The 27,766-nt window shown below is 38.6% G+C and overlaps 1 protein-coding gene across 3 annotated transcripts in view; it reads left to right on the forward strand.

Annotated features, from left to right (window-relative positions):
- Positions 1 to 27,071, forward strand: part of ORC3 (origin recognition complex subunit 3) — a 33,700-nt gene extending 6,629 nt beyond the window's left edge. For 2 of the 3 annotated variants that reach the window (XM_063389618.1, XM_063389620.1), the window contains 17 exons: positions 1,276 to 1,420; positions 2,660 to 2,764; positions 3,514 to 3,668; positions 4,616 to 4,752; positions 6,405 to 6,564; positions 7,381 to 7,494; positions 8,623 to 8,756; positions 9,245 to 9,308; positions 10,986 to 11,102; positions 12,028 to 12,107; positions 15,843 to 15,976; positions 18,345 to 18,430; positions 18,909 to 19,006; positions 19,890 to 20,031; positions 24,161 to 24,277; positions 25,323 to 25,402; positions 26,514 to 27,071. In XM_063389618.1, the coding sequence (XP_063245688.1) occupies positions 1,276 to 1,420; positions 2,660 to 2,764; positions 3,514 to 3,668; positions 4,616 to 4,752; positions 6,405 to 6,564; positions 7,381 to 7,494; positions 8,623 to 8,756; positions 9,245 to 9,308; positions 10,986 to 11,102; positions 12,028 to 12,107; positions 15,843 to 15,976; positions 18,345 to 18,430; positions 18,909 to 19,006; positions 19,890 to 20,031; positions 24,161 to 24,277; positions 25,323 to 25,402; positions 26,514 to 26,619 (1,974 nt within the window). In that variant the 3' untranslated portion in view covers positions 26,620 to 27,071. The remainder of the gene's footprint in view (positions 1 to 1,275; positions 1,421 to 2,659; positions 2,765 to 3,513; positions 3,669 to 4,615; positions 4,753 to 6,404; positions 6,565 to 7,380; positions 7,495 to 8,622; positions 8,757 to 9,244; positions 9,309 to 10,985; positions 11,103 to 12,027; positions 12,108 to 15,842; positions 15,977 to 18,344; positions 18,431 to 18,908; positions 19,007 to 19,889; positions 20,032 to 24,160; positions 24,278 to 25,322; positions 25,403 to 26,513) is intronic. The other variant, XM_063389619.1, reaches the window with a different exon arrangement.
- Positions 27,072 to 27,766: the final 695 nt, after the last annotated feature.

Genomic DNA, 27,766 nt, shown 5'->3' on the forward strand with positions numbered 1-27,766 from the left:
TTGATGGAATCTGAAACAGAAGCTCAGAGGATTGTTAAAGTGTCTGTGGTAATACAGGAGTTGTTACAATGTTATTATAATGCTGATGGTGTAAATTCTTTCAAAAATGTCATGTCACAACTTGTGCTGAGTTGCACAGAATTTATCAGGTGGGAGTTCAGAGCTGTACAATCAACACCAGAAAGGCCAGAAGAATATTCTTCAATAAATGGAGGATTAAAAGACTAAAATTAATTTGTGTACAATTTTATCAGTTGTTTAGGAGACCAACAGAAGCTCTTCTGTATTATGGAACTGGAGTTCAGGCAATTGAGCAGGCATCATGTGCAATCCACTGGAGATGTGAGCATCACTCTTTGATAGTGGCCCCTTCAGTGCTGCTAGAGATGGCTTTGCCAGTTTGTTTAAAATCAGCTTCACAGCTATGTGTGTCACTTTTTGTTGCTAATAAATCTTGATGATGATTTTGTTTGGAACAAGGGTTTAATCTTGTTTCTAATGTGTGATCTAGAGTATATACTGATATCCTGAACTTCAGAGTACAGGAGTGTTTTTGTCTGTTCTAGCAGAAGGAATATCTTGGTTTAGGAGCAGATTTTCAAAGGCACACAGATAAAAAAAAAAGAAATACAAAATGCTGCTGACATATGTTTTCCTTCAAAAGTTTTACCACGCTTTCTCTCACCTTTTCCTATGTTCCTGCTTATACAAATTGTTGTGTGAAAATCATCCTGAAGGTCAAAAGACAATATAGCATGGGAGTCAGGTGATTTAGTATTTTTTCCTATAAAACATATTTAATGATTTCCTTATTACTGTTTTTACTTCTTTCATCCCAAATTAGATTTGGAGGAGCAGAATATTTGCTCTCATTTAGATCGCTCAGAAAAATGTTTACAGGTGTTTTGTAAGGTGAGAAGGAAGAATAGGAATTTCCATGAACATTGTTTCAGAAACTAATTATATTGTTTTTTTCTGCCTGCTGAGGCTTTGTCAGTATGTTTTTTCTCCCTCTTTGAAGCCTGTTGTGTGACAACACAGTTAAGATCACTTGCTTTTCAAGCTATTCTTGAGTCACTTGACTAGAAGTTCCAAGATGGGAAATGTCTCTGTTTGCCACACAAGGAATAGGTTAGTGTGGTTCATAGATCACTGGAAATTTTAAAAGCCTGGAGTTTTAAGGGTTAAAGATTATGCAGGATAGGAGTAGAAAAGGGGAGATGCAGTGGTGTTTTCACATTTTTATAGCTCAATTCTCTTTGTGTATGTTTGCAGCAAATACAGGAAGACTTGAATAAGCAGTTGCTTGATAATCTGGTGAGTTTTTTGAGCCGGTCTTATTCTGATTTTCAAGAGAAGACAACACAATGGACTTGCAAGATGAAGTTCAAAGAAATACCTACTGCAGCTCTTGTCTTAGGTAATTTTTTAAAGATATTTTTTGTAATGTACAGCTGATTAAAACTCACAGGCACATCAAAGAAACTTACTGAGTCCCAGCAATTACTGTGAGCCATATCACCCTTCAAACATGTCAACAGAAGAGACTAGGCAGGGAGAAGGAAGTCAGATAAAACCTCCTGCCCCTTTTGTCTATGTTGCTTAATAGTCCAGTAAGTCAACAACTTACAGGTCTCTCTTAAGCACCTGGTAGTGATTTGAGGTTTTTTTTGTTGAGGCACTGGAGATAACTTTGATTATGTCCCTGTTTCTGCCACCAGCATGCTTGGTGGTTTCTGCAACTTAACCATGGAATTATATAGCTTCTGTATGTCTGATATATGTTCTTGCAGTGCATCTTTACATGTAGGAAAGTAGTGTCTTCATCTTGGGAAAAGAGCAGACAGTGAAGAGAATAGCTGGAGATGAAGTTAGTGAAGTTCTGAAGTATGTTGTTTTCCCCTTCTTTCTTTCAGAGGTTCGTACCTATAAATCCTAAACCTGATTCAAGGCAAGTTGATTACATTTTCAGTGGATTATTTTAGGGAAATTAAAATCAGGCTTCAAACTTACTACATTTAAAATGTAAGCACAAACAAAGAGTACTCTACTTTTGTAGGTCACAGAAAGTGAAAAACTACTGCTTCAAATATTTCTGTGGACGAAGTTCTGAATTGCCTCCTGGAGGGGCTTGTTCTTTTTTCCTGTTGATTAAGGATATTAACAAAGGCTGTAAATACTGAGTAGTTCATAGTGAATTCAAACTGAGTTTCACAGCAATTTACAGCAATTTCCCTCTTTACATGAGCCATGAGAGGATCCAGGTATGGATACTGTATGCTTCTCCTAGAGAAGATGAATTTAACTTCTTGTCTGCAAGCCTTGCATGGCTGTGGATGGCTTCTGAGGGATGTTAGAAAACCAGTCCTGCTTCTTGCAGGTTTGCACCCTTGAGAAAACCTTCTTTTAAAAACCCCACCAAGCTGTATGATGAAGGGTATTCACTCCCTGTTTCTCTTAATCAGGGACTAATCAGGGACTCTAATCTTATGTTAGTTCTTCATCTTTCCTCACAGCTGATGTGATACTTTTCATTCTTTCCTTAAATATTTGAGGTATCTACTGTTTTTTGTCTACTGTTCAGTTTATTGTCCAGTCATTGTGCTCGTGTGTCATGGGGAAAATGCCCTTAAAATTTGGACCCTTTTTTTTTTGCTAGGTGTAAATGTTACAGATCATGACTTGACGTTCAGAGGTCTCTCAGATGTCCTTCAGGATAACATTACTCCTTATATAGCCTTGCTGGAAGCCAAAGATTGCCCAGGTAAATACTGCAATAGTATAGCTGCTTCTTTTGAATAAGATCTCAATGAACTAGGAATTCTAGCTTTTGCCCCTAAATGTAAGAGTAATGGACAGAGGCATCTTGAAGACCTTCCAAATATGTCCTCAAACCTATGTCACCAGAGCAGTAATGCTTACTGTATTTTGAGAGGCATCCAGTTCAGTTTAAAACAGTGAAGAATGAAATGCTACTTAGCTGTAGCATAACAGTTAAGAACATGCTGCTTAGTGTATTGCATGTTGATGTTGTAGGTTGGTTTTCTTCTTGTTTCATTGGATGCTGGATGTATGCATTCCACTTTTTAAATGCTTACAGTCACATTATTTAGTGAGAGAATGAGTAGAATAAAATTGTCCCGCTCTCCTTGCTCCTTTTTTATTTTTTAAGTAAAATGATTAAAATCACATACGGCAGCATCCTCAGTTCTGTGGAGTGGCTGCCTTACTTATTTCTAAGTCACTCTTAATAGTGGATGGCTGGAGCTCAGGTAAAGATGGAAAAACAACATCTTAACCTCATTGTTGCCATCTAGGAAAATTGCTGAACAGCATGCATATCATTAATGCTTTCAGGAGTATGAGATGTGCATTCTGGAGAGAGAAGGAGAATAATCAGAAATATGGAAAACAATGAGTAATAACTTGGGGTTAGTTTTTTATAGTATGAGATGGAGAAGTGTTGCCAGATAATCAAATGTCTTTACCACATTTCTAAAATGTTTTGTGAAGGCATAAAAAATCTGATGCAGAAGCTGATGGGGCAGCTGATGAACTGTGTTATAGAGGTGGACCCACTGGAAGATGAGGACTGTGTGCAGGTTTCACAGAATAGAATACGTTGTTCAATGCCTTCTCTTATCAGCTGGTATGAGAGTGTAACAAAGGTATGTTGTTAGCATTTATTTTTATCCCCAGTTTATAAACTCCTGACCTTTAGATGTGTTTAAAACAGAAATTTAATAACTCAGCTTCTTGTGAGAAAATGCCAAAGGTTAATTTTAAATGTAATACTAAAAAACATGATATTGAGGTGATTTGAATATAATATGTGACACATGAAACAAATGTGGAGTTAGTTACTGATGATATATGAATGCCAGAATTCTGAAACTCAGGCAAGAAGTACTATTTTATCATATGTTTAAGTGGGAACTGGAAGCTTAAAATGCAGTATCAGCTTCATGCCAAATGCTTTTCTCCCAGGAGTGCTGAGATATTTTGTTTATTAAAACAAAACTTTACAGAAGAGCAGCCATCCAGGACAAAGGTACTGTATGAGTGCTAATGAGCCCTGATGTCATCTGCAGCCCACACTAGATTGGCAAGCAGTAAGGAAATAACTTGCAAAATGTTTTTGTATCTTTGTGTTTGCTAAAGCTATTGAAGTTTAAAGTTTTGTTTCTGTCATGAATACAAGTTACAACTGATTTTCTAGTGATTTCATCGGAGCAGTGTTATAAACCAAAGTGTACTGTGCATGCTCTTTTTATTACTGGGTAAGGATACAGAAAATAAGCAATGTCTGTGTACACAATTCAAATCTTCTCCCTCGTTCCCAACAGAACTCCACCAGTTCTGTCTCTCAGAGCTATTCTTGTCATTTTTGGACTGTGTGTTTAAAATCTATTTATTTTGTATACTTCAAGCTGTGCCAAACAGAAGGAAGAAAAATGGCAGAAAAATAGGTGCTCATAATAAATACAGCTGACAAAAAGTCAGTCATGTCACTTTGTCAGTCATATCATTTTATAATGATAATATCATAGATATGATTCAGTCTTTTTTATCTTGCTGGCTTCTGTGTATTAATGTTTAATTAATGGCTTTAAAGAAAACAGATTCTGAAACTCCAAGCAAAAAAAGGAATTCCTCCTCTAGACACTGGCAGTCTCCTCCAGTTGTAGTGATATTCAAAGACATGGAAAGTTTCACCCCAAGAGTTCTTCAAGACTTCATAGTCATCAGCAGGTGATGTGACTTGAACTTCAGTTCTTCCACTCCTTTACCCATTTTCTATTTGAAGCTGTTTTGAAATGTAACAGTGAGGCCAATGAAGCATTGGAATCAAATAGTGGTGCTGCTTCTTTGCAGCAGTGATTAAGCAAAAAACTACTTGCTAGGTTTTAGGGGTAAATTATGCTAAAGCTAAACTTGAGACTGTGAACCACAGTGCCTGAGGGCCATTTGAGATAAGAAGTGGCTGATTTAATTCTTCACATAGTAGGATTTACTGCTACTAGTTGTTACAGAATTTGTGAATGTGAAACTAAATTTTTAAGATGTCTAGATCTTTTCAAATTGCTCGCTGAGTGTATTTTTGTGTGACTATTGATGTAGTGCTGCTGCTTAAAGGCCACTAGCTTACTAATAAGGGTGTATGTAAAACTTTCTCAACTGGCCAGAATCTGTAATCAGCAGCTGACTGCTTCAGGTGCTCCTGTACTTCTCTTCTTCTTTAGCCTGTCTTCCTTAATGTAATCTCAGGCATGCTAATCAAAACCTCGTGCTGCTTTCCAATAAGAGGTTCTTGCACTCAAGCCCCCAGGTTGGAGCTACGTTTGGAGCTGTCAGAACTGGGGCTGCAGTGTGTGCACCTGATGCTACCTCTGAGCAAGGCCTAGGCAATTCACTTGCTGTGCCACCAGCAAGAAATTGTACAGCTTTTGTTGTTATCTTCTTCTCAGTCTTAAACATGTTTAATAATAAAGGTGAAGCGGGTAAATGTGAGAGGTTCCTCTGATCTGTTAATCACAAGTTCTGATTCCTTTCTAAGATTCTCTAAGGTTATCAACAGTAATATATCAAGTTTATTGGTTTTATGTTTGTCTTCAGCAATTTCTTTTGAGGAGTTAGAAAAATAAAGTAACTGTGGGATAATGATTAAAATCCAAAGTCAGAAAGTTGCTGTGGCAAAAACAAAGGAAAGGAATAAATTGAGTTTTAACCTAAAAGGTGTTTAAGATAGCGTAGTTTGTCCCTCCATGAAACTATTAAAAGTGGAAAATAATGACATGATACTGAAAACAGTGTATTTTGTATAAATTGTATGCCATCCTCAAGGAATACGCATTCAGTCCTGATTTTCAGTTCTAAAGCAAATACTAGAAATTATCCGAAGAGGAAGATTAATCTGGAGAAGTTGGAATTTTTTTAAGTGTGATTGGAACACACTTAAAAAAAGATGTTTCGTATTTATTTTGAATTTATTAAATAGTGTAAGTCTTGTAAATTTTCTTGGCCGTTACCTATTTAATGTATCTTCTTATTTTTTCTCTGTGTCTTTGAAAAAATCCTATTATAAGACTCAGTTCTCTGGATATAACTTTTTGGAAAGGTGGGATCAGCACAAGACTAACTGAAATCGTGCTTTTTGTGCCACTTTCTGAAATTTGAATCCGAGAATGGAAATTCATTTTCTCAACTACTTTAGGGCTTTAAATAGCATCCTTTCTTTTTAATTTTATTCCACATCAATTCCTCTTTTGGCTTACCAGCAGCAAATCTTTTAATTTACCCCGTTCTGCATTTAAACTCAGTGCTGTAGTAGGAATATAATGCATTTGTTACACAAGCTTCTATAATGTAAAGGTTATTTTTTCTTCCCTTCCCCCATTATCCAGTCAGCATATCCATGAATTACCTCTGGTGCTGATTTTTGGAATCGCTACATCACCAATGATTATCCACAGACTGCTTCCTCACTCAGTTTCCTCTCTGCTGTGCATAGAGCTTTTCCAGTCCCTGTCCTGTAAGGAGCACCTGTCTAATATAATTGACAAGGTAATTCCCTTTCTAAATAGAAATGAAGGATGTGTGTGTGTTGAAGCACAGTTTACATGTGTGGCCTTTAAAGGCAGATTGGTCTGAAAGGTCCAAGGTTAGTCCAAGTCCTTTGGAAAGGACTCTGTTCTTGAGAGCTGTGGATTTTAGATATTTCTACTTGCAGCTGCAGAGCAGTGCAATACTGAGAGCATCCTTCTCATACTGACACACACACACACACCTGCTTTCATCTTTCATTTGCATTGCCTTGTGCAATTACACTTCGACATTCACTCTTCTTCATTAAAGTCGAACTGTGATTTCAGCTTTACTTTGTTCCAGAAAAAGATAGCTTTGAAACATAGCTAAAATTCTGAAAAATAAAGTTCAGCCTGAGTTTTGCCACCTGTGAAACATAGCTGAGTTATCCATATGTTCAAGCCATATAAATGTTGTGCCTGTGGATTCTTGGTAGACCACAGAATTTCCAAAATCTCTGTTACACATGCTGAAAGTAGATGGTATCATCGTTTATTACAGCAGTTTCTGTTCTATTTGTAATTATACAAAAATAGCATTAAGCAAAATTAACTTAAAAAGTATTAGTGAAAGATACTTATGAAAATGTGGTAAGATAATGAAGTGAAAATCAGTCTTTGCAGGGATATTTTAGCAGAAATACTGTGTTTAGAGGCTGGCAGTGTATTTAGTATCTCATTTAGTTGAATGTTAATACATACTAAGAGTTGTATCAAGTTGTATATATGTTTTACTGCTTTGAATTCAGGAGAAAATTTCTGTTAAGGCTACCTTTTCTTTTTGTCTTCTTTTTAGCTGCTTCTGACATCCCAGTTTCCCTTTAAACTGGGAGAAAAAGTTCTGCAGGTTCTTATCAACATATTCCTGTACCATGACTTTTCTGTCCAGAATTTTATCAAAGGATTTCAGGTAGGCAATGGTAACAAGAATTCAAATTATGATTGTGAAAGCAAAGGGTAATTACTAGGCACTGAAAGATTGCTTAGGACCTAGTATTACTAAATTGCATGAAAAAATATCCTTTGGAAACAGTTGGAATCTGTGGATCTGAGATGGATATTTTAAAATCTTTACTGATATGGGCTTAAGAGCAACTTGTCATTTACTTGGTGCCTCAGAGAAGGTAATACTTGTGCTCCAAGCAGTTGTGTAACAGTGTTGGAGTTACATTTACCCTCTCTGAGAAGAAAATTGGGAAAGCTCAGGGGGTTTCCAAAAGAGTCTCTGCAGAGCATGATAGTAAAGTTTTTATTGTCTTACATAGTTCTTCATATCTAGATATATTTTTGTATCTAGGTGTCCTTCTAGCTTTTGTGGATTGCAGACAAGAGTTCTCTGATGAATTTGTAGCTCCTGTCACCTGTTTTAATGCAGGGTTGTGAAATGGTTTCTTTCTTGTCTAGTTCCATGTGTGAACCTGCTAGTAAAATATGCCCTTTTAATGTCATATACATTTAGAACTTCTCTGATTTTTTAATGTATAAGACTCAATGATTACACGTGGCCAGAAGAAGTATCCTGGCCATAGTACCTTTCCTGAAGACAGACCTTTGTGGGCTTTCATAGGTTTCAGCTCCTCTTATTTGAAAGAGTGATCAAAATTTAGTACTTCTCCATTGGCCTGACATGCAAATGCAAGTTTTAAACCTGACAGTGTATGGCTGTGTCCTTGTGTGTTAAAAGTATTCAAGGATGAAGCAATTTCAGATTAGATTTTCAAACTGATGAATACAAGAGATCACTATCATGTCATTATATCTAGGTTTGATGTTACATAAATGTGAGGGGGGAAAAGCTGAGGTACTGAAAATGAATAGCACATATAGCAAAGAAGGTGATTATGTGACTGTGTACAACTGTATAATCAATGTCCTGTAGTGACTTATGGAATATTTATGCATTGTAATTAATTTTTTACAGGAGTACCATTACTACCATTGTAGTGTAAGCAGTGTAGTAGTAAGAAAGCACTAAGTGGTAGATATAGCAGGGAGATTGAATTTCATTAACATGCCTAGTTCTTCGTTTGTTTTTCAGCTCTGTATGGTGGAGCACTTCTATTCCCAGCCTCTCAGTGTACTGTGTTGCCACCTGGTAGACATTAAGAAGAGAGTTTATTCTTTATCACATGATCAGTGTGAAAACATTCGGAGACTGCCCTCTTTTAGAAGGTAAAGGTGGAAATACATTTTTGGACAATCATGTGTTGAATCGGCTTTAAAAAAGATTAAAAGAATCTCTAAGTGTAGTTCTGTGAACACTGTAGCTCATTTGTGCACATTTTTATAGCAAAAATAAATTGATCAAACAGAGGACATTGCTAAATAATTTCAGGAACCCTAATGTTCTAGTCTAGAAAGTGCAGCTTCTGTGATGTGTAATCACTTGGATTTACTTTTTTTCTTCTCATTCTTAATATAGAAACAAGTTATTCTGACAAATAACCATAAATCACTTTTGAACTTATTAAGCTGATTTGAAGCATAATCTCTAGGGTTTTGGAGTGGCCTTTCAACTTGTTTGATTTGGCTGTCCTTTCTGAATCTTTCCAAAGTAAAATACGTGTTTCTTATAGCAGCATAAGCATTTTAAATGTTTTAACCCTAGAATCTTCCTTTGCATTATAATTTTATGTTGGTTTTTTTTCTCTTGCCATAAGGTATGTGGAAAAGCAAGAGTCAGGGAAACAGATTGAACTGCTGACAAATGACAACTTCTTAAAGGTAAAATTTTAGGAATGTTTTTGAAGAACAGAAATAATTTGCCCAATATATCACTTTGTGGAACATAATAAAATACAAGACCAAGATGTCGAGTTCTGTATAACATCTGTCATACAGAATGTACTGTGCTTTGTGATCAGTAATGAGGAATTAGGATTGGCAGGTCAAAATTCCAAATATCTAGGGTTGCCAGGTCAGCCTTTATATGAAGCTACAACTTTCTTACATCAATTTTTAGCTATGTCTAGAATGTAACTGCTTAAAAAGAAGGACACAAGGTTTATTTATGGCCAGGTCTTTTCATGCTTACTCAGACTGACTTTCTTGGAAGGTCAGTTAAGTGTTTGAAGAATGTGTAAGTAATCTTGGAGGTTATTTCATAAGCTCTTAATCCTTCTGATTGAACTCAGTAGGGCAGAGTCTGTGTCCCAAGGCACACATTCACACTAGACCTCATACAGGATTAAAACTAATTTGTTACATGTTTATCTGAAGCTTTGCCAACTGATTGAAGTCGGACTACTACTATTGTGAGCCCTTTAGGAATTCAACAAAAGTCTGTTGGTTATTTTCACCATCTGAGCCACTCCCAGCAGAAGTATTGCTGAAGGTAGAGGGTTTCTCCTGACTCCTCATTTCAAGTGTTTCTAACCTGTCAGGCAAATGGTACTTGCCCTGTGTGTGAGGCCTTTTCAAGTGTGAAGAACAATGATAATGTCTGGAGGGGAGGTTAGGTGCAGGCAACATTGCAAGTACAGTAACAGTATTCAAGATGAGATATGATTTTACATCATTTTATGATCCATTATCTTCTTTGGCAAAATAACTTCAGCTACTACTGTTCCCTTGCCCTTTATTCACACCTGCTTTGAAAGTTGAATACTCATCAGCTTAAACTTTCTATGTTGTTTATGTTTAATACATGAAATATATTTATATGCTTACATGTTTAAAAATACGCCCCTTATTTCACAAGCCTCACCTTCTAACTTTGGGAAGGAAGCTGGAATTCTCATGTTTAGGTGCATATGATGCTTCTGTGGCAGGCCAGTGATAATATGGTGCCATCCAGAAAATTCAATAGCACTAGTCAATAATTTCTTTTTCTTAAATGTGATTTTTTTTATTTCTGCAGTTGTCAACACAAGAATAAGCAAAAGTCAAATTAAAAACACATAGGAGAAGTAACTGAGTATTTCTTTTTTTTCTGTGAACTGATCCTTTTATGTTCATATAACTAATAAAAACAACAATCACCCACAATATAAGAAATAAATTTTTAAATGCATGTGTAGTGTAAAAAGGCAGGTTTTTGAGTAAAAGTAGCTATGTAACTTCTCATTGCCTGCTAAAGGAATAGTGTATACTCTTACTGTTGTGAGATGACATTTCAAGTCTAAAGGCCTAAATGTAGCTGAAAATGGTAAAATAATAGTGCTAATCAATAGCAAATCTCTACTGAGCTGGAGGAAGAAAGTAAAGGTAGCAATATGCAGTGGGAATACAGTGAACTGTTGAAATACAGCTCATTTGCTTAGTGCTCTTGATTTAAGAGGGATGATTTAAATCACAGCACCCTACAATATCAAAACTTCAGAGGCATTTTAATTGCTTTATAAGAGTTTTAAATGGATGTCTTTTTTTAGAATTACTTTTAAAATTATTCTCTCACTGCAGGAAGAAACAGAGAAGTTGCTGGAGGACTTACATGATTACCATAAAAATTATGTTTCAGTTCTGAGATGTCTTCATGTTTTCACATCTTCTCTTCCGAAGTATCCTTTGGGCAAGCAGGTGATGTACTGTTATATGTGGGTCTTGTTGGGTTTTTGTTGTTATGGTGGTGGTTTTGGTTTGGGGTTTGTTTTTTTTTTTTTGCCTCAAAGTATGACATCTAAATAAATATTTACTCTTTATTTACTAATGTGCTGTTTTGCCCCCTGCTTCTTAAAATGGAGAGACATGCTTTGTTGCTGTGGGCAGAGGATGAGAGTATGTGGTTTCTTTACTGGCATGGATGTGAGGTCATCCTTGTCAGTCAACAGGAAGGAGTTTCCAGGAGGAGGCAGGTGCAGGGATAAGCAAAAGAATCCACACATTGACTCTCCCACATCTGAGATTATCTGCATGCATGCAGAAAATGTACAGTCCTCCACCACCTATTAGATCACAAGACAAATTCAGATGAAGAGACTGAGTTTTTAGCAACCTTCAGTACAGAAAAAAGCAATAGTAGGAGAAACAGTGATAATTTTGCTCTTAATAGTCCTATTGCTCTGATGTCTTTTAATCAATCTTCTCATGCTAAGCAATTTCTTCCAGCAGAAGAGCAATTATATATTCTGTGCATGTGCATTTGTCTCTCAGTTCTCAATGTATTCCATACTGTTACTAGAATCTGTCACTGACAACAAAAGCAGCGTGAACTGTCCCACTGTTTGAGAATAAAAGATGCTGGGGCATTTGATTGGAGTTCCTTTCTGTTCAGTGCAGTTACCTTCACCTGAACGTTAGTTACTTGGAACCTAGTGCAGAGCAACAGCCTCCAGCAGAAGCTTAGTTCTGGAAGGTATTAAGTGCTCTCATTCCTTTTGCAATCATTCTGCATCTTTGGAAAATAGGCTCTAAAGGAATTGCATATTGCTTTGAACAGCTTGTTGTAAGATTTCCACATTGCTTTGTAAAACACATTATCCTTTCTTCACCTTCTGCATAACAGATCAGGGAGTTGCACTGTGCTTGTTTGGAAAACCAAGTGTGGGAGACAGAGGAGTATGAGTCATCTCTTCAACTAGCAAGGTGATTTTTTTCCCATTTTGTTTTAATACCACCGTACACATGGAAAATATCAGTCATCAGTTATTCTGGAACTTAAAGCTGAGGATATTACCTGTTCACAGCTAGTTTTAGGGTTGTTTGCAAGTGTAATTGCTGCTGTTTTCTAGTTCGGTTTTCTACTGATTCCTGTGAAATTCAGCCAGGTTCTAATATCTCATATGCCCTGAGTAATTTTGCTGTAGCCACTGAGATTACTTTGTGTGAATGAGAACGAGTTGGGTTTTGTACTTTAAATATGATTGTGGTAGATATCATCAATCAAATTATTAGTCTTAGTTGTCTTAAATTTTGATCTGTTGTGAAAATTAGAATCTGTTCCAAATTAATAGTAGCTGAGGCCTTCTTTTTCATTTTACTGCTTTCCTTCTCTTCCTAATTTGCCTTCACAGTTTTTACAGGGACTGAGTTAATTATTTGTGATACTGTGAGCATAGGACTTTAGGAGAGCCGGTACTGGTGTTGTCTGTCAGTGTGTAAAATGCCAAAGTCATCAAAGCCAGTTTTCTTGATAGAAAACTTTTCAACTGCAGTGTTGCAGTTACAGACATCTAAATGTGCCTTGAACAGACGCATGGCAGTGTCTGTCTCCTGATAGTTGCTCTCATTCTGACGATCCCTCGGCTTTGTTGCACAAGGGGCCAGTGCAAGCCTGTAACCATAACTCTGTCTTCCAGACCCCCTGATCTGCTCATTAAAACTGCACAGAAAAACCCTGTCAGTGGTGGGTGGAGGGTAGCTTTGTGGGCTGGTACACACACAAGGAAACACACTCTTCCAACTGTACTTTTGCCGTACTGAGTGGTTCTTGCACATAGCCACTTTTCTGTGTTCTTTACCCTCGTCCCTCTGAAAGGATTACATGCTTGAGTTGTCACTGCTGCAGTCTTTCCTTTGTGTTCCTTCTCTGACTCTTCTGAATCTTGACAGCACTCAATCACCTCTCATCTCTTGCCCACAAATGTATCATTCTGCTTTCCTCTACTGTCTGTCTGTAATCTCTTAATAACTGTTGGTCATTTTTCCCTCTCCTTTTTCTTCTCTTGTGTTTAATTTGCTTTCATCCTCTCTGAATTCATCTGTCTCTTCTCCTATCTCAAAGCTGATGCTGCCATCAGATTCTGCCTTGCTCCCCTTTTATTCTTATCTGTTCATCTCCCTCCTGTTGTTCTGGTTCTGGCTCTCACTGTGGGAGCCTCTGAAAGAAATACAGTGATCATGGTCTCTGCTTTCATAGATGATGATTCTGTGAGTCTTTTTTTCTTAATCCAGAAATTTTGTCATTTTCTTGACAAAACTTGTCCAACACAATTTCTTCAAGTACTTGAAATTCTAGCTGTGATTCTTTTCTTCAGCTTTTAACTTGTTTGTCTTTTTTCAAATAATTCCTCATCTCTGCTTTTTCTATATAGAATCTTGCTGTTATCTTTTAAATTAAAATGATAAAATGTAGTCCTTCCCCTTGTACTCGCAATCTTTACTTTCCCCGTTTTGCTCAGGTTTCAAAGTTACTCACTGTTTCTTAGTATCTCTGCCTTCCTAGGAGTCACCTCACCTGTTGATATCCTTATGTTCACCCTTCCCTATCCCTTTTTCCTTTTCAGTGTTTTCTGGAATCCATCTTTTTTTTTTTCCTTTTATTTAGAAAGTAAAAAATAGAGAAGCTTTAGATCAGCTTATTTCTCATTTTCTAACAAAGTATCTCTTTTGCCTTTCATAAATTATATTTGAATGTAAGGTTTTAAGTTGCTGAAGTGTGTTTCTTTTGTGATTGGCTTCTCTAGTTCAGCCTTTCCTGGACAGGCTTTTATCCCTTCTGCTAGAAGTGCTCTTCCCAAAGATGGTGTTTCAGGTAATCAAACTCGAGCAGTCTAGACTGGAGTTACTCTACCTGAGTTTTCCAGAGTCTAGAAGATACCATGGGGCGACAGAGAGAATGTGTGAGCTTGAGTTCATTTTGCATTAATTCCATCAGAAAAGAGACATCAAGAAGATTGGATAATGTCTCACTCGATTGGTTATGTGGAGCTAACTGGCTGGGACATCTCATCAACATTTTGGGTGGCCAAACATCAAGGACTGTCTGTCCTATTGTCTTCTGTCTAGATACTGTACTCTGTTTTTTGACTGCTACTTGTGGATGGCTTTTCATCACGTGCTGCTTATCACAGTCCTGCCCTTCTGTGACCAGTCATTTTGGTGGTGACCAACCTGATACCACTTCTTCAGGTGATTCCCCACTTCAGCACTCAGAAGGAGTTTCTGTGGACTTCATTGTAGCTTCCTTTCTTCTCTTTCATAACTTGTCTGAATAATCAGAGATAGATTTATTTACTGCCTTTTGGTAATCTCAGATCTTCCTTCCTGCTTTAAGCCTGACTCCTCACCAAATTAAAATCTTAACCCCACTGATACCTGGCATACCTTGCAGTAGTCTCAAACCTAAAAGGTTCCAAAGGATCCTTTACTGTTTTCTCATATGTGATAACTGTCTTCTTGCTTTTTCTTTGGGTCCTGTAATCCCATTTTTGTTGTAAATAAGTTTTTTAGGACTTGCAGTTTCCTTTTAAATAATACCATGGAAATAAATTTGTTCTTTCCCATTCACAGATCTCCAGATCTGCTTATCTTCTCTCCATATTGGCTGTTTAACTGCAGTGTTTTGTCTGGCCTGGAACAAGGCTATCTTGTTTACCCATTATATTATACAAGACAGTTATGTTTTGTGTGGTCGAGGTCACCCTTTCTGTTGTTAACTCCTGATGCTTTTCTATACAAGACATTGTATCTGAAGGCAATACCTGACTTGCAAAAATCTGTCACCCTGAAGCAGATAAACTGAAGTTTTAAATTTTAACCTTTATAAGCATTTAGTATCAATTGCCAGTGAGAAACGAGCTCAAATTGCAATTGTCCCTCCAGATATCCACAGAGCTTCCCCAGCCTGTCCAGAATTCTTCCTTAAATTTCTTAGTCAGTTTTTAATTGGCTGATATGGAAACCCACTGCTTGAGACACTCACCAGCATCATTGCTTTGATATCTTTTAAATAAAGATTTTGAGACTGGGCAGTGCTCAGTGACATTTGGGAAAGGCCCTAATAACTAAACAATAAGTAAATGCTGAGCTGAAGGTTGGTCTAGATGATCTCAAGAGATCCCTTCCAACTTGAATGGTTCTGGGATTCTGGTGATGGTTAGATTTACAGCAGTTAAATACAGGAAAAAGCATACAGATTTCATTTGATGGTCATTCTGAGTCACACAGAAACTAATTTTGTGGATGTGTTTACTTTTTTTTTTTAACCATTAGCTCTACCATGATTGGGTTTGGGGCATTGTTTTTTTCGTTTTGTTTTGGTTTTTTGTTTTTTTTTATATTTTGTTTTGATGTCTGACTCATAGTTTCAAAAATTGCAACTCCTGCATCCAGCAAGTGTTTTTAGATAATCAGGAAAACTACTGTTCTGCAGGAAAATGTCAAGGACATCATCACCAAACCTAATTGGTTTGTTTGTTTCTATTAATGACAGCAGGAAAAAAAATTCACTTTGTTACAAGACTGAATGCTTGAAATCCTGGAGATTTTTTCTTTTGAAAGGAGTTTTTCAATTTTTTTTTTAACTTTTTTCAACTAAGAATATTGAAAGCTGTTTCATCATTCTGCATTTCAACTTCAGCCAACAATTGTGTCTTTTAGGATGTTGAACAAAACTGATTTGGTAACCATGCTTCAACAATGTGTGGAAATTCTGATGTCATCTTCTGGAAAGGAGTTTGATAAGACAGTAGAAAAGTTGAAGGAGTTCTTGACCCAGTTTCAGAATCTAGAAGGTGGGTGTGTACCATCATGTATTCCATTACAAATTATATAAACGCTGTTTTGGAATCTGACCAATGAGAAATCCGACCATTTTCCCTGAGATGGCCTGACTTCATATTAAACCATCATATTTGCAGGAATTTTTTTTAAATACGTGCACAAATTTAGGAAATGTTTGTATTCTCTGCTGGTATGTGGTTCACATTTTTTATAATACGGAAGAGTGATGTAAGGTAAGAAATTGGACAGATCAGCAAACATTATCCCCTAAATCTCTCATACATGTATTTTGAGCATCTTAGCAGATGTTGTAGTTGTTAAAAACAAACTGGTTTTAAAGATAAATAGCAGCAGACTGCCTTATGTCGTGGTATTTAACCCAAATGTATGTAAGGTTCCTTCCCTGCACATTCAGAGCTAGGACCCCAAGTGCCAGTTGTCAGCTCTGCTGACAGGCTGTGACTTGTCGAGCCCCTAGATTTGGTTGTTCATGGTAGAGGACACATTTCAAGGTTTAGCAAGGCAAGTGAGTAGCAGCATTCTGTCTTTTGGAGGCAGGTTAACTGAAACTGCTGCATTCTCTCTGAAACCAGGAGTATGATGTATTCCAGCATTCTTCTGGAATGGGAGTGTTGTTGCTTTCCCTGAATTGTGGAGAAGCACTCCCCAAAGATTGGCTTTTGAAGGTTAATTGGTTATCATCTGGTCTGTTTTATGCATATTAATTCAGCTCATTATCAGTGTGGTTGCTATACAGCATTTGAACAAGTAGGAAACAACCCTCAAATGCAGTCAGTATTAATTAAAGTAGTCACATTGTACTGTAGGGTTAACTGAGGGCTGTCCAAAAGAATTGGCTCTTGTCTGTACCATGTATTTTTTAATAGTTGTAGTAAAGTCAGAGCTGTGGTAGAGAAAATAGGTCATAACTTTGAAAAAGCTGTGTATCTCAGTGCTGGTACCAGCACTGAGGAATCTGAACTATAATGGAAAACTAAAGGTTTGTCTAGTTTGGAAAAAAAGAATTAAAGCAAAAGGCTTTTAAGTAGTTGGATTCTTACCTTGAGGAAACAAATAAGGAGCAACAACTCTGGGGATTGTAGACCTATAAAGTAAAAAAGACAGTATCTATTTTCACTTAGGATTTGAAGATAGTTTTAAAATAGAGAAGATCTACTGAATCCATTAATGATCTTTGTTTTCAAAGTGGATTTAAGCTCCAAAGGAAAAGTGAGAAGGGAGAGTTAAGATATACTGTACGTGAATAGATTGCTGAGTTAGGTAATTTCTTACTTTATGTGATGGTATTGATCTTTAGTGAGGGTTCTCAGATGTCTGCCAAAAATGTGATGTACCCAAATTGCTCACAGAGCTCTTACAATGATAGCGCAAAGTACTATTTTTTTATAACAGCAACAAAATCCATTGTCCTGACTGCCTAATGAACTGAAAAACATAAAATCATGATGCTTGAACAAACAAAATATCTTCACATTCAGTCTATTTTGAGTTGAAGGATCTGGAAAATAAAAAATACATTGGTGTGTTAGTGGAGAGGAAGTTTTCCGATTTGAAGTCTTCAACACTCAGACAAATGTCCACAGGACCTTGGAAGATACCAAATTGTTCTCTGCAGGTCACCAAAAAGCTTTTAAATATCATGATTGTCACTGTTGATAGAACTTTACCTGTGATGTGTGGGTGTAATCTCCATCTGCCATCTTCTTAAATAGGGCAAGAAATCTAGATTCCTTTTGTTCTGATTATCACTCATCCTAGCACTAATTTTGCTTTGGGAGGTTTTGCCTCTTTGTTTTTACCTAAAAATTACTAATAATTATTGCAATTAATCACCAAACTACATGTCCATGAAGATGAAATTTTCCTATAAATTAAGGTAGAGAATAAAACTGGGCAGTGAAGCACCTTAGCACACTTCTGTTTGCTGCTCTGGTTGCAGTTTCTGGGTTAGGTAGGGAGAACTCATTTCTTACTCATTATTTTTCTGCACATGAGAAGGGGAAAAAATGCAGGATGTGGCTTTTTGACTATTCTAAAAGCATCACTAGTACCTAGTCCTAATCTGTCCAATTAACAAATGTTGAGAGTATGACCTAGGATGGCCTAAACAGAGTTAAAGTGATGTGCAAGGCTTATGCTGGACCTTTGCTCGGAGCTGAATTGTTACTTAATCACTGTTGGCTAAGCTGTACTGCAGACTCTGTTTTTAACAATCTTTTACAAGATAGAAGACCCAAAGACTGCCTGTGATTGGGTCTGTGTGGACAAGGAACTACTGAGGACTTTGAAGATTGCTTGGGTTGTGAGGTTTCTGTAGGAAAAGTCTACCCCACATATCAAACATTCATTTTGTTCTAGTAGCAGAAGCTTCCCAAGAACGAGATGTGTCCGTATCGTCACAAAAGGAGCTCCAGAAGAAGACAGACCTTTATCACCTGCAGAAGGTTAGGCCTGCCTAGGTTTACTTTACTGACTGGTTCCTTAAATGAATGTTTTAAAATTATCATGGTTAGTTCTTCCCAGCTTGCTGGAGTGCTGAGTAAAGGGTTGTGTGTGAGTGTCTCATCTTAAAAATGAATGAATAAGTACCAACTGTGTATTTCAGGCCTTCCTGACACATAGAAAATTATAGAAAATATCTATCATAAACCAGGATTTTAAAATGCAAATTAGATGTTTCCTTTTTATTTAACTTGTAATTGAGACATTTTGCCTAACACATTTCTTTGAATTTCTCAAACTCCTACGGGTTTGAGAACTGAATACATTGGCCTAAATAAAAATAACTGCCTGATTACATTTCAAACATCATCAGTGAGAACATACCAGCAAAAATTAATTATACACATTAAACATATAGATTGTGTTCTCCAGAGAATAACTGCCTCCCATGTAGTCTTATGCACCACTTTTTTTTTAAAGACTTTGTTGGAGTTGAAGGAATCAAGGAGGTTGAAGAAGCTGACAAAGTTTGAAATGCTTCGTTTTGAAGTTGTTGACTATATAGACAGACTTGTAAGGTGAGCCTTCCTGTTTTGTATTCTTGCATTAGTTTGCACCGTAAGTTGCAAATGAAATTTTACTAACATGTTAATCTTGTCAAAATTGTGTCTCAGTACCTGTGGCACACTTTTTTCCCTTCCTATTCTTTTTTTGAGGGCTCTAAAGAAATAACTAAAAAAACCCAAAACTAAACAAACCACACTTCTTTTCCAACAGATCAGTTGAAATAAGTAGGATACAAATTGACCAACTTACTTTGGCTACTGAGACGGTTTTGAGGGAGGAGTGGATATAAGTGGCAAAATAAAGTTGAGTCTTTACCCTAATCTTTGCTGATCTGTTCTACTTATGAAACTGTACAGATGTCAAATGTGATATCCTGACCATTTTGGGAACTGTTTTGGTGAGCAAGCCATAGCAGATGCAGTTTGGAGGCAGCTCTGCAGTGGAAAATGTGAAAGGCTTGTTGTGGTGGGGGAAGAGATGAAGACACTTGTTAATTTTAGAGGGTAGGGAGGAGGCAGAGAAGCTAATAGAAGTATGACTGCTGAGCAGAAAGCTTCAGATAGGAAGATGAAGATGAGCAGAGACTCATCACAAGGCCTTGAGATGGATAAGCAAGATCTGTGCAGTACTTGACTGGGTTAGCACTGTAGCTGCTGCCCCCTGTTTTTGAATTTGTCAGTGTCCCAGCTAGAGTTCTGTGCTAAATCCATTAGATGTGGAGTTGATAATAACAGACTTCTCTGTTTAAAAGTTCATTTCAGTGCTGTTCATCTTATATTTCAGTACTGGATAGGAAACTTGCATTTTTGTAGTCTGACTGCAGCAGACTCGTGTTGTTTCCCTTATGCTGAAGCTTGTGTCTCCTCCACTCCCCCCATACTCATGCTTTTCCAGAAAATACCTTGTTCCTGCAGACAAAAGGACCCTGCATGAGATCCTGTATTTCAATGCAGCCACTGTTCTCCGGGGGCACTTGAACGCTGCCCCCAGGACTGCCCTGCACACGGCGTTAAATAACCCGCACTGGTACCTGAAGGTGAGACCCAAGGGGCTGCTGGAGAGCTCTGGAAGGCTGTGTGAGTGAGGATGGTGTGCAAGGCTGGGTTGTGCTGTTTCATGAGGCTTGGCACATATTCAGCTGGTTTACAGAGAACTAGCAAGTGCTGATAAGCAACTGGGGACTTTGTTCAAAGAGCTGGGGAATCTGTCTGGCGCAGGTAATTCTGGAGAGAGTTCTGTAGGAGGAATCCATTTTTCAGAGAGTGTTCTAGCCATGGTATTTTCTTTCTTCTGTAGATGTAGCAGAAAAGTAATTTTGTCCTCCACTACTATTAGGATGACTGTCCACAGGGAAAAATGAAGTGGCTGTTACTCTTTCCTGAGACTTTCTTAATAGGGCTGGTGCTCAGTCCTCCCTATGTAGATTAGCTGTAAGGTAAAGGCTGTTCAGATGGAGTCATAACATTAAAATAGCATAAATACAGCATATTTAACCAAGTCCTTTGTTTTCCTATGTAATTTTATTTTAATACTTGTTGTGCATTGATGTCTGATGTTTTGTGAGTCCAAGAAAAGGATATTCCTTGATCCTAGCCTTTTATAGAAGAGAAAAGCAGAGTGCTCTCCACGTCTTTCGTAAGTCAAACTGAAAGGATGCCCAAAAGAAAGAAACAGACTAGGATTTGGAAAAGAAGTGAACATACATTTCTTTTTGTCCTTGATTATAGAAGGTACTTGAAGTTGTTCTTATGCCCTAACATTTTGCTTAAAAAACTGATCAGAATTTTGAAGAAAGTATTGGTTGTGGCTGTATCTGAGTAAGGCACTATTTGAGTCAGAGCCAATACTTATCAGGAAACATAAAGGCTGATAAAGATCAGCCTTTGAATTCTGCAACCTGATTTGTACTGGGTTTGTTGGCACCGTCCTTGATTTGAATGAGGGTTATCAGTTTTCCTGTGTGCAGGAGTTATTACTAAAACCATTTACAGAGCTTATTTGTGAGAACAGTAGTTAGCAAGTTACCATTAAAGAAACCTAATATGAACCTCAGTAACTTATATTTTTAGAAAACCTGTAAATATATAGACTAGGACAGCCAAGAAAATCTAACTACTGATGTCTTTAATAAGTATTCTCTTTGATGAGTTGACAAGATTTAAAGCCCTCTGTCATCCTGTACTTTGTACTTGGACATGCTTTAACATATTTCCAATGTTTTCTGAGAAGATTGTGAAGTTTTGGCATAGCTTCTAACAGTAGCAGTGTTGGCTGAGTACCTTGCTTAGCATTTAATCCATGTGAGTCAAATATTTTCTGTGACTTCTGCATGGTTTGTGTTTTTCTGCACCGTGACCAGAGCAAAGTTCTCCAGAACTGTTCCTTCCAGGAGGCCAGGACAGAAAAGTGCTTCTGTAGAGTCCCAGTGAATGATTAGTATGTGATGCACTGCTTACAGGAGTCCAGTTCAATTATTTATTTAGCAGAACGTGAACCAAGGGTCATATTTATCAGGTGGGGGGGAGAAGAGAACCCCAAAAAACTGCACCAAACCCAGCATGATTCTGGTTTCACTAATTCCTTGAAAATTTATCAAGCTGAAACTTGGGATACCAGCTCCCATATCAGGGAAAGAGGATTTGGTCCTTGGGATAACAGCATTGATTCCAGAGCAAGGTGTGGTGGGTCCCTGGTCTAGCCTTGGGGCAGGGTCAGGCAAGAGCAGTTCCTCATCAGCTGTGTTCTGGGTTGCCCCCACTCCTGTTCTTGTCTTTTGGGAGCAGCACCTCTGTGCTGTAGATGGTTTCACAGCTGGCTGCACATTGTAGTGCAGCTTCCTGCTTGTCAGCCTGCTTATTTCCTCTCGGGACCGCGCGGTGCTGCAGCCTCAGAGCCGAGGTTCCCCGCTGGCAGCTGCAGCTCCCTGCGGCTGCGCTGCAGAGGCTTGGCCCAGTTTCCACGAGGGAGGCTGGCATCTCTCAGGTGCTGCCACAGAGGAACCAGGAGTGTGCAGTTGCTCTGGAAGTTGCATCCTCTCTTGGTTGTGATAACTGTCCTGACCTTAAAATTAGAAAATCAATGCAAAGGGTCCAGCATTGCCAGGTTGGCACATGGGTGAGTAGCAGAAAACCACAGAGCTGGGTGCTGCAGGAGAGAGGAAAAGAGAAGGGTATAGTGTTGTTTTTCTGGGCAGTGGTGAGCCACTAGATCTAGATGAGCCAGAAGTGTAACCTCACATGTGTCAGGTACTAACAAAGGAGTATTTGAAACTATTATGGTGCACTCATGAGTTCCTGATAACCTGATGTCAGCATTGTAACACTGTAGCCATATGGCTACGGGTTAGCCATATTTCTCTGAATTTTTCTGGAAACCATCTTATAATGAACTGACAGATACTGACCTGAGGTCTACAGCTTTTATGTGCCTTGTAGAGGAGTGAAAATAAACTTGAAAATTGCTAGGTGTTCTGGAAAGTGCGAGATGTCTCATAAGTGCCAAAGTCCAAACTGGAGCTGAGTTTCAAAAATTGCAGGAATTGAGATCTCTGGGTAAACTAGAGATTCTTGAGCAAAGTTATATTCTTTGCCTAGCCTTCTTTCCTGTCTTGAAAGGCATTTTTCTTTTGAAGGTGTCTGTCATTGCTGCAGCTTTATAACTTCCCAAAAGTTGCTTGTATATTTGACTAGCATATGAAAGTGTTTTAGAACAAACTTCTGTGAGCTGAAAGGAATGCTCAGTGGTTGTTTTCATGTTAAGACAGCTGACTACTTAAGAGTGCATGAAACTGAAATGAAATGCTGTAAATTTCTGCAGCTGTACAGAGACTTTTGCCTGTGGCTCGAGTGGCTTTTCAGCTTCCCAAATAAATGGTTCAGTGCTGATGACCTGAATCCAAGAGGCTGGAAAGCTGCCCAGTAGAAAAGGGCCTGGGGGTGCTGGTCAAGAGCAGCTGGACATGAGCCAGCTGTGCTCAGGTGGCCAAGAAGGCCAATGGCCCCTGGGCTGTATCAGCAATAGTGTGGTCAGCAGGAGCAGGGCAGGGATCATCCCTCTGTACTCAGCAGTGGTGAGGCTGCACCTCGAGTGCTGTGTCCAGTTCTGGGCCCTCACTTTAAAAAGGACATTGAGGTGCTGGAGCGAGTCCAGAAAAGGACAACAGAGCTGGTGAAGGGTCCTAAGAGGAGCGGCTGAGAGAGCAGGGCTTGTTCAGCCTGGAGAAAAGGAGGCTCAGGAGGGACCTTATCACTCTCTACAGCTGCCTGAAAAGAGGTTGTAGCCAGGTGGGGGTTGGCTTCTTCTCCCAGGGAATCAGCAAAAGGACAAGAGAAAATGGCCTCAAGTTGCACCAAAGAATGTTTAGTTTGGATATTTGGGAAAAATTCTTCCTAGAAAGAGGCAGCATTGGAATAGGCTGCACAGAAAAGTTGTGGACTCACCCTATCCCTGGAGAGATTTTAAAGACCTGTAGATGTGGCAGTAAAGAACACATTCTAATGGTGGCCTTGGCAGTGCTGGGTTAATCATTGGACTCACATGATCTTTAAGGGCTTTTCCAACCTTAATGATTCTATGAATTACCTGAAATATGGAATACTTTGTGAAATATTAGACTTTTGCCTTTACAGATGCTGAGTTTCAAGCCAGAGATAAATGATTATTACATTTTAAGAATAAAACTCTGAGATGAGAGAAGCAATTATTTTTAGTACATATGACAGATCTATAGTGTGGGGGGAAAGGATACTTTCCTATTTTCTACATGGCAAGTCATGACTAGTTTCTTCTCCTGACTCCATAAAACTAAATGTTTCTCTCTCATATGTACATGGAACTAGCAAAAAAAATGCATAAAAGCATAATCAGATAATAACTCATTACAGTAGATACTGCATAAGTGTTATAGAAGGAACACAAGGAGTGAAGTAGCTGTGGGGAGGGGTTTTGTTGTTTTTTAATAGTATGGTTCTTATTTTCCTATTTGGTTTTTGTGGTTTCTTTTTTTCTGTACCATCAATTTGCCATTAAACATGCAAACAGTAAACATTTGCTTAAAATACCTACTGAGTATCTGAATTACCTGAAATAATGCTTTATCTAGCCCTTAGAATTGCTCAAGATTAAACACTGATCAAAGTTACTGCCTTCAATTTTTTTTTCATCAGAATCAAGCTTTGAAATGTGATGGAGGAGGCATTTCTAATAAAGCTCCTGACATATGCATAGTGTATAAGCTTCATTTGGAATGTGGCAGATTGATTAATCTCGTTGATTGGTTAGAGGTATGTGATGATGCAAACAGTACCTTTACCTGCTTTCAGTATTCTGATTTTTCTTTTTGCTGCATGTCTGCTTTTCTTTAGTGCCCCTTTTGACAGCTTAAATCATTACATACCTTGGTCCACAAGACCACAAGAACCCACAGTAACTGCAATAAGTCTTTCTCTATTTTGAATAATTTATTTTCAGCTCTTTTACTCCGTAATGGAATTATTTTGCTTCTGCTTCTATTTTATGCTCGGCACAGATCAGATTTTGTGCTTAACAAAATTGCCTTTGTTTTTTTGTCTTTGTTTTTAAGTATTCTGTGACACTTTTATGGAAACAGGCAAGCAGGGGTCCGGGAGAGAATGCTTGTGCCAGGGAAGAGCCCAGGTCTTTCTAGCTTGATAACCTGTCTCATACTGTAGCCAAAAGCAGAGAGACTATATGAAGAGAATGTCCATCAATATGATAAAGTCTCCCTGGCTAACAAACACATTTTAGTTCTAAGGTTTCCTAAACTTGACTGGTTCTTCTGTATTTTGTGAATCTACTTGGATGTCATTACCAATACATTTTAGCAACCACAGCATCCTCTGCAAGAAACCGTAGCTTAACTGCCTTTTACTTGTTCCAAGTGTGTCTTGTTTGCTACTGCCTTGCTCATGTATTGTATATTCCTATCCAGACTCTAGGTGTCCCTCAGTTTTATAGATTTTTTCACAGCCAATGTACCTCTATCACATCCCCAGAATATTGAAGCAGTCTCACTTAGAGAATATTTTTTCCGTTCTGTAGTTTTGCTGAGAATGGGTCAGGACCCAGAACTGTTTGAGATTTAAAATGCAGGCACACGAGTTCACAGAGTGATGTCTTGCATTCTGTATTCCTGCCATGGTAATAAGTAACCCTGCTTGCTCTTTGATTGCTGCTGAACTGACAGAGTTCTCCTTCCAAGATCTTACTCCCCCTGAGTGATAGCCTTCAGCTCAGAGCTCGCTATTTTATATGCAGATCTGTCTGTCTGTGAACTGGAATAAATCTGTGCTGCTTTTCCTTTTCCAGGCGTTCTCCACTGTGGTGATGGCAGCTGAGGAACCAAATGCAGATGCAGCTTCCTCAGACCAGGTGGATGATATTATCCAGTATCCTTTCTCATTTTTCTCAAGCTTGACATGGAAAAGCTTACAGGATTTATGAACCAGGAGTTTTAAAACACAGTTCCATGTGCACTGATTAACTAATTTCAGAAAAATTATTTTAAACAGCCTTAATATACTGAAAATGTCTAAGAAATAGATCAGTTGAAATAGTTGGGCTGGGAGTGGTGAGATAGGAGAGCAGCTTTTGTCTACAGGAGTTGTTTGGGTCTGAAACAGAAGTTCCCAAAACAAGTTGAAACTGTTTGGTTAAATCATCAGAGTTGGTGTAGCTGCTGGATAGGGGAAGAGCATTACTGGGGAACAGATGTGACCTGGAGAACAGATGGAGAAACAGAAGCAGTAGTTATGTTCCAGTACCTTAGGGCTGAGAATTTACTTTCCATGGGACATTCATTCTCCTTCTTACTTTGTCCTGATCCTGAACTGAGGTCTAAAAAATATTTAATAGATGAGCATTAGAACCCCAACTCATGGCTACAGCAGTAGTGCTGCCACAGAGAAGAAATGAATAGTTGTACAAAAATAGGCTTAACTAAAGGACAGATAATTATATGCTCTAATACTATACCTGGCTTTCCTGGCCTTATTTTTTGTACAAGCTCCACTCTTAATTGTCACTCACAATAAATTCTCTAATTCAGGAATATAAACCTGTATATCAGGCAGGCAGCAACAAAGGTACAGTGAATAAAAACTAAGGAGAAGGTGGTGCCATGAAACCTCAGAAAAAAAATCTCTGTAATTATCTATCCATTTTTTTGTCAAGGGACATAAAAGTATAAGTTCTTCTGAGACACTACAAAATTGGTATGTTTGTGAGCTCTAAGCTTCTCTTAGCAGTGGGAGAAGGAACTCTTCCTTTGCTGTCACGTTGTATCCATGTGGCAGAAGTACTGATCAGACAGAAGATTTGTGCAATTTGTGCTTCTGTAGCCAGCTCGTACTCTGCCCTTATTTCCAACAATTTTATTGTGCAACACATTGTATCATCTGTGCTCACCATGACTTAGAAATCTTGTCCTCCAAGAGAACAATGTCTTTGTCACTGTGTCATCAAAAGCGTACTTGGTTTTTCCTTCACTGCCATGTCCAGCGCTCGCTTTATTCGAGCCGTTTCTGAACTGGAGCTCCTGGGCTTCATAAAGCCCAGCAAGCAGAAAACTGACCACGTGGCCAGGCTGACATGGGGAGGCTGTTAATGTGCCACCAAGGTGCCATCACCCTTCCCAACAGAGCAAGAGCTAGGTTCCCACTACTCCACTGCTCACTGACTTTGCATCCTGAGTCAAAGTCAGCGGCACCTGGATGTTGTGAGATACGTGCTAAATGCCTGGGCAGGCATGAATGGAGATGTCATTTTTTTAATGCTCATCTTCCCTGTGTAACATTCTGCTCTATTAATGCTCACGTTCCAAATACTTAATTGTTGTGCTAGTTTCAGTCTTCTTTGATGGCTGATATTTAACAGTCCACTGATACCAACTCTGGTTAGCACATCAGGACAACACTGGCTGTGTAAGCCACAGAAGTGATAAAGCAGTATTATGAACCTCCTTATAAGCTGAAAGGATTTGAGTCATTATTATAAAATACCTTCTGCTCTCTAGGTCAAAATAAATAAAACAAATACGCTAAAGACAATGAAATTTCATGTTCAGCCTCTGCTGTATGTTCTTCCAAACTGGTCCTAATGCCCTAAAAACTCCTTGAGAAGGGAAGAGAACAATTATGAAGATAGAAAGTTTTGCTCTTTGGTAAGAGCAAAAGTGAACTGCCTAAATAATTTCCTTTTTCTGTTGAAGTCGATGGGAACTATCTGATTTCTGCTGTTAGGACTTGTGTCAGCACAGACTGAGCACATGGCACTTGTGCACTCAGGTGGAAGGTAGGAGCGTCCCCAGCTGAAGCACATGTCACCTCCCTCTTTGCCGAGGGTTTGTGCTGCACGCAGGCAAAGGAAGCAGCTGTGTGAAAGGCAATGTAGGCTGAGCATGTACCAGCAGAGATGATCGCTCCTAGAGCCTTCTCAGAGCAGCCTTTTCCCTTGATCCATTTAAGGAGCAAATATGTTCATGCTGGTGTCTGCCTTGTTCTTCAACCATGGGAAAAGCCTTAGGAACCAAAGGGGAACAGCTGCACTGCCCTCCAGAGCAGCGCCTCTGCCATGCTTTGATAAACCCTCCCGAGGGCTCTGACAGGTGCAGCTTTGTAAGGGCGGGGACTTCAGGGCAGCCTGACCACCTAGAAAGGGCTGCATTAAGAGAGGTGTTCAGACTTTGTCCCTCCCAGACAACTGCAGAGGTGAGCCGCAACTACTTTATTGTAAAAGACTACATCCAAGGAACT

The sequence above is a fragment of the Prinia subflava genome, chromosome 2 (assembly GCF_021018805.1).
Source record: "Prinia subflava isolate CZ2003 ecotype Zambia chromosome 2, Cam_Psub_1.2, whole genome shotgun sequence".
Taxonomy (NCBI): Eukaryota; Metazoa; Chordata; class Aves; order Passeriformes; family Cisticolidae; genus Prinia; species Prinia subflava.